Source organism: Poecilia latipinna, unplaced genomic scaffold (assembly GCF_001443285.1).
Source record: "Poecilia latipinna isolate Pla-1442-1.1 unplaced genomic scaffold, P_latipinna-1.0 Scaffold4401, whole genome shotgun sequence".
NCBI lineage: Eukaryota > Metazoa > Chordata > Actinopteri > Cyprinodontiformes > Poeciliidae > Poecilia > Poecilia latipinna.
The window spans coordinates 5,872-17,506 of NW_015117017.1; the positions used below are offsets into that span (position 1 = coordinate 5,872).

General features: G+C 40.3%; 1 protein-coding gene across 2 annotated transcripts; it reads right to left on the minus strand.

The window, feature by feature from the left end:
* Window positions 1–686: 686 nt before the first annotated feature.
* On the minus strand, window positions 687–10,241 carry ftsj1 (FtsJ RNA 2'-O-methyltransferase 1). Of its 2 annotated transcripts, none has more exons than XM_015025910.1 (10): window positions 10,064–10,241; window positions 6,973–7,042; window positions 6,764–6,857; window positions 6,518–6,596; window positions 6,392–6,444; window positions 6,271–6,324; window positions 2,327–2,498; window positions 2,127–2,210; window positions 1,755–1,858; window positions 687–996 (listed from the first exon to the last, which is right to left on the minus strand). In XM_015025910.1, exons 1-10 carry the CDS (start codon window positions 10,182–10,184, stop codon window positions 826–828), a joined length of 1,002 nt encoding a protein of 333 aa, XP_014881396.1. In that variant the 5' UTR covers window positions 10,185–10,241; the 3' UTR covers window positions 687–825. The 2 variants fall into 2 exon arrangements, with proteins under 2 accessions (XP_014881396.1, XP_014881397.1); XM_015025911.1 differs by having other exon boundaries at window positions 2,396–2,498; window positions 10,064–10,237.
* Between the last annotated feature and the right edge of the window lie 1,394 nt (window positions 10,242–11,635).

The following is an 11,635-nucleotide window of genomic DNA, read 5'->3' on the forward strand; positions in this document are numbered from 1 at the left end:
AAAGAAAACACTGAGCACAACTTTCTTTGGGTGCGTTCACACTGCAGCCTGAAGTGACTCAATTCCGATTTTTTTGACGTAATGTGACCTGTATCCGATCTTTTCATGGCAGTGTGAACAGCACAGGTCGGATTCTTTTTCGAATGTGACCCATATCCGATACGTATCCGATTCAAATGTGACCTAACGTTCAGGTCGCCTTCATCCGAACTGAACGTCACTGATGCTCAACAAATCTCACTATTCTGTGTCCTGATACGCGCAAGTGGGAAGAAAAACAACAACCATGACGGATTATATGAGGATTAAGTTATTAATATACTGCTCCGGCCGGACAACAACTTCAAATATGTAAGCTAAGCGCCACCATTAGCCTCCATGTTTACTTCCGCAAACACTGAGCACTTCTTCTTTCTATGGCGGTTGGCAGAACACTGAGAACGTTGACACTATGGCGCCCTCTACTGCGCATGCGGGACACTTTCGGGTCGTTTGCCCGTTTACACTACAGAACGCATACAGGTCGCATTTACTGGCAGTGTGAACGGCTCGGCAAAAAATCGGAAATGCCAAAAAATCAGAATTGGGTCACTTCAGGCTGCAGTGTGAATGTATCAGGGACAGAGACACATCCTCCTATTGTGATCAGGTTGGAACTCCAATCTTCTACCACACACACGTCCTACTACAGTAAGATGTCATAGCCTTTATTTTTCAGATGTCAGCTCATTAAAACACATCCTACTGCTTGGGGAACCAGAACGACTTAACAGATTATGATCTGCAGAATGTCCAAGGCCTTTTTCCACTAGCACGACTTAAGGGTCATGAGGTTTTGGCTGGTTCCCGTTCTTCTTGGCTGTGGATGGGACTGATGGGAGGAGCATCCTCTCTGGACAGCAAGTTGTGTTTGCGAAAATGGCAGGCCTGCTCATATGGAGGCCGGATAGGTGGCTGTGTGGGGGGGATGTACTCGTATTCTTTACCAGCATCAAGCTGCACAAAGAAAAGAATCAAAAAGAAGAAAGACATTCTTTAGATCATTATGCTGATCAGGACCAGCTCTATTGAACAAGTCTATACAGGAATTTCTTCCTCTAAAAATTTAAAGAAATTCCAAACTACAACTACCATGTTCTCTGTTTACTCATGAGCTGTGCTTCATTCACGTGGTGTTGGAAATTCCCAGTTCAGAGTTGTTCTGTTTATATTTTTGTTATTTGTGTGCAACACACTGGGGTAATTAATATATTATTATTTTTAACTATTATTAAAATTACAACTCAGTCGTTTTCTGACATAAGAAAATTTTAAAATAATTTATTTACAGTTTTCTCCAATTAGACCAATGCCACTTGGACTCAGGTCTCACTCAGGAATCCGAGCCCTTGATTGAAAAGATAAATAAATAAAACCACTGAATATGTTATCGGTGCTATTATGATATCGGACTGATAAGGAGATGTAATAACTTCTTATTAGGCCAATAATTATCGTGCTCCCCTAGTTTACAAGGATGTTCACAGGAAAAGTGTTGGACTCCAACAGACCATTAGGCCTGTCCTTTAACAACTCATATCTATAACCAGAATGTCCATAATCTTTCAGATTGACATTATTACTGAGAAAATAGTCTGCATTAAATACACACAAAAGTATAACCAAGAACTTCAGTACATTTTTCTCCAGTCTGGAGGATTTTTGTGGTTGTAGTTAAAGATGTATCCACCAGATCTGATCAAGTCACTCCTCACCTGTAGGGGATAGGTTCTGTCCGAATCGAAGGCGCTGAGGTCTCCACATGCTAAGAAGGGAACAATGACACGGTTTGATCCTTCTAGCTGGTTGAAGTCCACATCTGAAGGACAGAGAGCAGACACCAGACTGAAGACACACAAATACAAGTAATATGGTATTCTTGAACTTCTGAGTAAGAGTCGATCTGCAAGGTACTAGATATGGAACCTGCACTGATCACTGATGTCATGCCAGGAGCTTCAACCAGATGCAATAGATAATTCATTTAGTTTTAGACAAACTGACCGATTTTATTTCTCATACTCACTCTCATGTGTTCAAGCAAATGACCCCCAGTAGCACACCAGTGTCAAAGGCTTTATAGTTACCATATGATTGGTCCAGCAGAGGGTTGGACATGTTGGGGATATAACCCTCTGGGGGAGAATAATTCTGACAAACCACAAAGGACTCTGCACAAACAACAACACACTTTGGATCAGTGAGGAAAAGAGAAAAAAAAAAATAGGAAAAAAAACAAACAATAAATCATCTATTTATTTCAACAGCCTGCAGCCTTAATATTCACCCAACAAAAAAGTGGGAGAGGTTTCCAGCTGCAGGTGCTCTGTGATTGGTCCCAACGGTGATGGCTCACCAATGCTCGAGTTTCTACTGCTGCGAGGCTTGGCACAAGTCACACTGCTGAAGAAGATCTTCAGCTGAGAGTACAGTAGAGTTACATCTTTACCTCTAAAGATCTAAAACAAGACAGGGACAGACATCACTATTTACTCTCAGCCTATCAGCTTTATTTATTGTTTGAATAACTCCAATCAAAACTGCATCACACAAGTACAACCTCTAACATGTTTATAAAAAAATTATATTTGACACCAACATTAGTGATTTGAAAATAATTAACAATTGAAACAAGCAAGCAACAAATGTAATTCCAGTCAGCCAATGTGGAGTCACATTCATTTGAGCTTTCATGCCATCAGTCATGGAACATGTTGGGTTTGGAAACTCTGGCAGCCTTTAAGGTTCGCTCTACATTTTCTAGGGAAAACACACACACTGCTGGTTGGATTAGTAGCACTAGCCATGCTAAATTGTTCATGGGAGATGCTAAAAAAGCTAGTTTAAAATGGGACTGTTGAATGATTTTTGTTTGGTTCATAATAGAAGTCCATTTTAAGGCTCTTCCACAAAGATCCCCTCTGCTCCTCCTATAAATAAATAAATAATAACAGCTCTCGACAGGAAGAAAATTGGATTCTGCAAACCAATCCACGCAAACTTTTTCTGTGGATAATATCAAACCACAAAGCGTCAAAACTCACCTAAATACACTGAAATCTGACCACATTCAGTTATTTAGACAAGAAGCATCAAACTGATGTTTTTTTCATGGTTTTAATATTTTATTGTTTAAACCTAAACAATGAAACTGAACCACATTTATCCTCAGACAATAACATAAAACGCACACAAAATAAAGAAAATAAAAATAAAAGGACCTGAAAACCTCACTCTAATGTAAATAGTACTTTTCCTCAGTTTTTGTCTCATTGAGATGTAACGCATTGGTCTGTGAGCTGAAGAGCATGAATTCATCTATGGGGTCATTTCATTTTGACTGAAAAAGAAATCATGGTTGGATCAGCAGATTAACTCCAAACAAGTTTGATTATTTTAAGATGATCAAGGTGTGTAGACAATCACACGTACATAAGTAGCTGTGCAAAGGGCAAACCTTTGTGCTGTGTCACAATTACACGCAACAACATAATTGTGGCACAGCGCTTTGGCTCTGATGGAGAACATCGAGAGTAGAAGGATTCAGAGGGAACGACTGATCAGAGATCATATTGATCTGCTGGGAAATATTGAAATATTCATCCAGACTGATCATCCTGGAGCTCCGAGCAAAACTTAAAGAAGGAGCCGTGCGGTACCGGTACAGCTGCAGTCATCCTTCAGTCGAGCCATGCCCGCTTTCTGAATGCCCCTTATGGACAGAAAGCAAGTCTATTCTGTAAATGTACAACTTATACACATGATTCTACTATTTAGTATAGACGTTTACATTCCCACTCAAAGGACTCTCTGACACGCTGTCATTCTTTAAATCCCAGCTGGACATGCTACTCTTCTTATTTGTATAATCTCTTTGTTTATTTATTTATTTTTCTTTAAAATGTATTATTTTTGTTTTTGTGAAGTGACCTTGTGCCCTGAAAGCACATTTTACGTAAAATATAGAATTATTATTATTATAAATACTTATACTGCTACAAACAAGGATGTTGCCATGGTTACTGCTTCACGTGGTGGGAGACTTACGGGTATTTATACTAATTTACATATAAGGGTGACAACAGGGCGGACCAGCAGCTGCGCTCTATTTCCCGCAAATTAGGATTTGTAAAGGAAAGGTGCACATGGCTTTTATGCCTCCGATTTTTTTTTTTGTGCGCTGCACTTTTCAAAATTTTTCCGTAGCCAAGTTTTAATGTGAAAACTGAGCACTCTTTTATGCATGAGGCCCCTGATCACTGTGATCAGGACTTAACTTGGACATTTCCTAAAATGACTCTTGTGTATGTCTCCAGTGACTATGGAGACATCCTATGGCAGGATTGTGTTCTTGTGTGTTTAATGTGACTTCTGTTTACAGACATCACTGGACAGCTTCTCAACATCGGGCATCTAAGATATAACTTTAATCGTAACGCGGCAGCTAATGTAGCGCCTTCCCTGGAAATGTCTTTCTGTATTTTTCAGACTATAAGCCACTACTTTTTCCCCACACTTTGAACCATGCGTCTTATAGACCGGTGTGGCTCATATATGTACGTTTCCAGTTTTTTTCAAAAAATTTGTACCTGTGCGACTTTTAGTAAGGTGCGCTCCGGAAAGTACGGTACTCTTTTTGTTATTTGACAACTTCTCTCTACACAGCAAACATTCAGGTAATCCTTCCGCATTGGCAATGAATGCAAATGATTCGGTCCATGAATTGTAGATGTTCAGCTATTTTTCTCTTTTCCCCTTTGCTATCCATGGTCCATCCCACACCTGTCGGTTTGTTTACAGCCACCTGCCTCACACCCCACCCAGCTGAAAGAAACATGTCACAGGCTATGACACAAATCTTTGTTGACAGAAATGTTGAAATTTATATTTATTCTACACATTTTTATAGCATTGGAAAATGTTAAGAATGATTGTCTCATGTTTGTCCTCCTACAGAAACTATATTAAAACAAAAAAGTATATTTCCCAACCCCATCTTTTTCAATTTTCAAACATTTTTGAAAAAGCTCCAGAGAGCCACTAGGGCAGCACTAAAGAGCCACATGTGGCTCTAGGGCCGTGGGTTTCTGAACCCCAGTCTAAACAGAGGAGCCAGCAGTTTATCTTGAGGAAATACGTAACGGTGCAGAAATTAATTAGACCGTAACACGCGCAGTGCGTTGCGCAACCAATGCGGATGCAGCTCCACCGCTGTGAAGAATTAAACTCAACTCATCCTGTGGTCTTAACAAATGGAACTTTCTGGGTGCATGTTACCCTTCTGCGCCCAGAAGGAGAGCAGCGCTCAGGAGCATGGAAGATGTAACATCTGTCTGTTTCGGAGAAGCGAAACCACGCAAAAATTATCCTCGTAAAAATGCACGCCCAGATCGCGCACAGGGTAAAAAACTCGCAGAGCTCAATAGATCAGTTTGGATCAGACAGATCCAACTTACTGATGAACTAGCTCAGATTTCTCTGCAGATGCAACCAGGAGGAATTTGTGAGGCTGTGCATTCAGACCTCAACGGGTGAAATGCTACTAATATAAGTGGAGTCATTTAATTTCATTTATTATAAGTTATTGGGGCCACAGTCAGTGGTTTTTGTCACTATGGAGAAAAAGTTAGTTGCATTTATCTGCTTTATGTGTGATGTGATCTGGATTCATGGTTCAGACCGTGAATCCATTTTAATTTACGTATGCTGGAACCATTACATTAAATTTAGCAGCACTGATAATCTAGCATTTATGGGGCCCTGAAGACGTAGGGGGCCTTAAGCAGCTACTTAGTTCATTTATGCCATGGGCTGGTTGTGTATGTGATCAGCATTACATTGTGTTTGTAGGGCCACTAAATGCTGACTTAATTTGGATTTAAAAGAAGTCCAAATAATGGATATTTGTTGTAATTGTATATTTTTGATTAGTTTATAAGATTCAATAGCTGTGGGTTTAGGAATTGTCAGCAATGTTTCCAGTGACATAATAATTACCCACTAATATTTTACATTTCCTGTCAACTTAACATGTTTTAATACAAAACCACACAAAACTAATGGGTCGCCTGAGTGCACCAGGCTTAGCAAGTTTTCTGGGGGAAACCCTATGTATCTGAATTTAGACTTGAAAATTCAAACTGATTAGACAAGCAGCTGTTTCGTTCACGCCTGTTCACAGTAAACAGGTGTGAATTTAGGAAGTCTTAGAGGAAGACGGAGTGATCCAACCTTGGCTACAAAAGTTCCTCCAGGTGTCAGGATGTGAGTGGTGATGTTCAGAGCCTGGAAAACACACAGATGTCAGTGTCACACCACCAAACCTCACAAAGGACAACACCTCTGTACTCACAGCTAATAGGAGCTGAGCCTGGATATACTCATCCACATCATGGAGTCCAGTTACTATGGAGACAAAACAGGAAGGAAATTTAGAAGACGAAAGCAGAGAAGATAGGCGGGTCAATGGGGACCTGACCGTCTGGAGCTCCATCACACACCACCAGGTTGGCAGGCTGTCCCTCGAAGTGACGGATTATCTCTTGAGCTGTGGACACCTGGGGGAAGGAAGACATGAGTGTGAGTAACAGCATGCTCCCCTCACCTCAGTAACTTTCTTGCTATATTTAATGACATTTCAGATCACAAAAACCATATCAGCAAAAACTACAATTGGTGCACCCCGAGAAATAATCTGTTGATTCTTTGTGGATTTGTTGAGCACCTTAGTGATGTCTCCCTGAATCTGAGTGACTCCTGGTAGAGGAGCCATGGCCTGCAGGTCCACTGCAACAATCTTCACCTCCTCCTCTCCGCCTCTGCATTGGAAAGAACAGAACAATCTAGGCAGGATCAACATGAACTTCAAGCGTTTATTGCAGGTTTCAAATCTTGGACAGTTTTCTAAAGATGTAGAATACAGTGGAAGGAGACCTGAGTTTGCGGCTGAGAGCCTGACTCCAGCTGCCTGGTGCTGCACACAGATCCACGGCTCGGTTCACACCTGACACACAGAACAGGAGCAGAACTTCTATATCTCCATAGAAACCAGGCTCATATATATGATTATGTACAATCAACTAAGTGGATGATGGTATATCATCCACTAATGATATCAATCATATTAATGTTGATAAAACAACAGTATGAATATCTTTCTGTATTTAGTTCATAGCAAATAGACTCCAGTCATCTTTCTAGGGTTGTGTAATTATATTGATTCTATAATATTTATTTATATTTTTTTTCCCTTGGAAAGCATCAATTTTTCATCCACGAGTATCGATACACACGCCCTTAGGGGTCTTATTAGTGTCTTTTGAACATGTCTAATTTGTGGCGGGCAGCATAGCAGCAAGACTCCGCCTTCCTTTCAACTTGTGCTTAAAGTGCACATTATAAACTACACACCTGTTTGTAAATTGTGTTACTAGGCCAAGTAAAACCAGAGTTATGCTACAATAAGTAAATCATATTTTCAGAATGTCAGAGAAAGGTCAAAAACCAGCTTTTCTTGGAATGTGAAAGGGAATGAGCTTACAAAGATAAAAAACGAAACGCAACATTAGATTGATTTGTTTTTGGAAATCTCAAATCTTCAATAAATAACGATGGGCTGTATTTTGCTGCTAAGAAACAAAGTAAAGTTGCTCAAGTAACCGTGAATGAGAAGCGGAACGGTGTAGCGGCAAATGCAGTGAGATCATGAAATTAATGCAAAGTTTGGATATTGGAGCGACTGGTGGCATCCACTTAGTAATTTGCTTTTAGCTTAGTGGTTTATGTACTGTATATAAAGGATTATGTGAAGAATGAACGAGCAGCAGGTAGTGGCGCTCTGTTTTGAGCAGGAAGTCAAAGAGGGGAAATTTGCAGCTGAAGTGTGGGCACAGTGAGGATTTCCATGATGACGATGGCGATCGATCATTCTTATTAGCAGCTGACAAAGAGTATCAGAGACTGAGAGAACGATGAGATCCTGGCAGTCTGAGAGGCAGCTACTCAGAGATACAAGCAGGGGAATGGCGGCGCTGCGCAGCTGCAAGGAGTCGATCACTATGGGGTGAGGCAGATCCACTCCCCCAGCAGCTAGTAGTAAGCAGCTTACAGCCAAGGCTAACTCCGGGAGTCAAGGTAGAAAAAGCTTTTTCCCATAGTTCAAAAGACCTTTTTTACTCCCCCCTCCCCAACACACAATTCCATATTTTTTGTCATGTTTTGACCTGACGTTTTGTCAAAAATTGAGCAATTTCATTTTTATGCTGATGTTATAAAACTGTGTTGCTTGCAATATTTTTACATCAGTTTAAAAAATTTAAAGTATATAGTTATTCTAAATTATAAAAACCATTCGTTATGAATATTTGACTTTCACAGTGGAAAAATTAACAGGTTTCCAAATTGGGTTTTGTTTTTCTGTGACTCAAGGTCCAAAATGCAGCCACAGTATGTCCAAAAGAAAAACATAAGTACAATCATTTGCATATTGAGAATCTACAGAGGCGGATAATCTCCCCACTCAGCTCCCAGATCACTGTTGAAACTTTGCATTTTATGTCAAATCCACATGAATTAATTAACAGGAACTCATTTTCTCACCGCATCTTTCATTAATTTCGTCCAGCTGTAGACTCCAAGTCTCTGTTTAATCAGAGCCAGGTATTGTGTAGTTGGTGCTTTTAATCAGTTTTCAATTAAGTTAATTCAATCTATATCTATGGAACAGTCACAAAATGTCACCAAAATCATTCTGTCCCTCTAAAATCTTTCTGAAAATCTTAAAAGCGTATTGAATCGTATTGAATCATATTGTTTGCCAAATATTGTGATACATATTGTATCGTGAGCAGAATATCATGTATCGTATCATGAGATTATTGTATCACTACAGCCCTACATCTTTCTGGAAAAAAAATGTCATTTATTATTTATTCGTTTATTATTTACATCTCAAGAAGAAGCTTTGATTTTTTTAAAATCTGCCATTTGAGCCTAGAAGCAACATTTGTTTCTTCACATCTCGAGCAAATTTCCTCTCTTTATCTCAGCGTCAATTCCTGCTGCATTACGCAAGTGCTACTAAATCCATTCCAGGCATGAAGAGGCTGAATGGTTGATGCTGTAATAATGAGCTAATATTTGTGAGAGTCCAGGCAGTTGTCTGGAAGCTGTGTAGAAGCGCTGAACATCACACAGACCTTTCTGCCCATCCTTCTGCTAAACATCCAATACACACACACACACACACACACACACACACACACACACACACACACACACAGACATACACATTGATCTAAAGCATTCGACTGCAGCTCCGGCTGGATGTCTGGGTCACTGTTCTGCTGGAAACTGGAAGGTGAACCTCCAACTCAGCCCTTTAGTCTCTTTTACAAGACGTAGTCCAGGAGCCTTCACATGTTTTACTGAATCTCCTACATATGAAGCAAAATGAAAGCAGAGTTCTGGCTTTCTTCCATAACAACTAGACGTTCAGAGTTCACAACTAATAGTTGTTCAATAGAAGGATTTTCCTCCTGAGCTGTGGATCTCTGCAGCTCCTCCAGAGTCTCCATGCTCTCCTGTCAGTCCAGGTGGATGTCCATGTCCTTGTAGGTCTCCAGCCTGTCCATCCTGCCTCCATGTCCAGATGAAGGATCAATCAGAATGCTGGGATGTTGTTCGTCTTCATGGTGATGCAAACAACATTCCACCACCAGAGATTCTTTGAAGAACCTCTGACGCTAGCTGCACTGAGACTGAGGTTAAGATGCACACAGATGGACTGTGTTTAGTGATGAGGTTGCTTCTGAAGGGCAAACTAGAGTTTATTTTGGGATATTGGATTAAAAATGGGTTCAATGCCACCCAGACTTTCCAGATCTTTGTAGAAACATTGGCTCATCTATTCCTTTCCTTTCATTCCACAAATAAACAGTACTTCATGTTGTTTAATGACAAACTGAAATAATATGTACTGTATTCATCCTCTCCTGTTGTGGTTCTGGTGACCTGAAGGTCTCACCTGAAAACAGGTTGAACTGGTGGTCCAGCTGCAGCAGCTTGAAAGCGCTCCTGGCCCTCCAGCCCTCTTCCTTAGCAAGACGGTAGTATATGTCCCTCTTGTCTTTGGAGGACCGCCCCATCCTAGACCCGGAATAAGACCTGCAGAACCAGAGACAGATCAATCAGGATCCTGCTGCCATCACGTCGTTCCCACTAAGAGAACAGACAGCGGTAGGTCACTACGAGAGAAGTAGAGGCTTTTAACCCAGGGCGGCCTGATAAGATTTTATTGATCCCCTAAGAAGGGGAACATTTTATTTGTCCACCCAATTTAAAATAAAGTAATAAAAATATATATACAATAACTAACAATGAGCAATAATAGTCTTAAGGACACAAACATATCGCCCAGTATATTACTAAATATATATAAATATGATATGATTTGGTTTACTAACTTCTATAATGAAATGAATACTAACAATCCTATATCTAAATAAATATATTTATCAATACACTGACACACACATTACAGATTTCTTCTGTTTATGCTCAACAGACACAAAATGGAAGAGCTACTAATGCCACATTAGCAGCATTGAATTAAATCCAATTAAATCCTTCCATTTGTTGCTCATCTCTGCCCAGTGCAGCGGATTTAACTCATCATGCAGGGCCGGTCCAAGGCTGTATGAGGCCTGGAGCAGAATTTGACTTAAGGGCCCCTTTTGTTGCTAAAAACATCAGCACCTCTAACAGCTTCTGTGTTAGATTTAGTGAAATTTTCAAGAGGGGGAGTAGTTTAATTGGCTAACCTAAAAATCCATCAGTGGTAATTGCAACTTACTAATTTGTATTTGTGAGCAAACAGAGCTCAAACTCAAAGGTTAAACACAGAGCATCAGAGCTGTGGTAAAACAATCTAACTGCAGGGTTTCCCCCAAAAAACTTGCTAAGCTCGGTGGTCAGGGCGCCGAGGCGGTCCATCGTGTTTTCATATTAAAAGATGGTAAGTAGACAGGAAAAGTAAAATTATGATGGGGTAATTATATAAGAAAAACATAACATTGTAAGTGAAACGCTATCTAAACCCACAACTAGTCTTAAAAACACCAAATCAAAAAATACAATTAAAATGAATATCAATTATTTGCACGTCAATTATTGGCATTCACAAACATCTGCCAGTCAGATGTTTCTGAATGCCAATGTACCAACCTGCGCTGCTGTGCTTCGAAACATTATACACAGATGAATGTGTAGATCAGGGGTCCCCAAACTACGGCCCGCGGGCCTCCACATTTGGTCCGGCCCCCTGAACAATACCAGAGAGCGTTCAGATTTTTTTTCATTTTCCGGTTTATATGTGGATTTTTCTTCAACCACCAGGGGGCTCTTTAGCAGGAAGTGTGTCCTGTAAACTGTTGGACTTTTAGGGAACTGCTTGACTTTTATGTTATTTAATCAGTACGGTTGTTTGCTAGCGGTAGAGCAGATGAACACGTGTCTGTTATGAAGGACGCATTCCAAGTTAAATTCTTCGAAGCGATGCCTGTAAGTAGCAACTTATACTTCACAACGAGCCTTTATA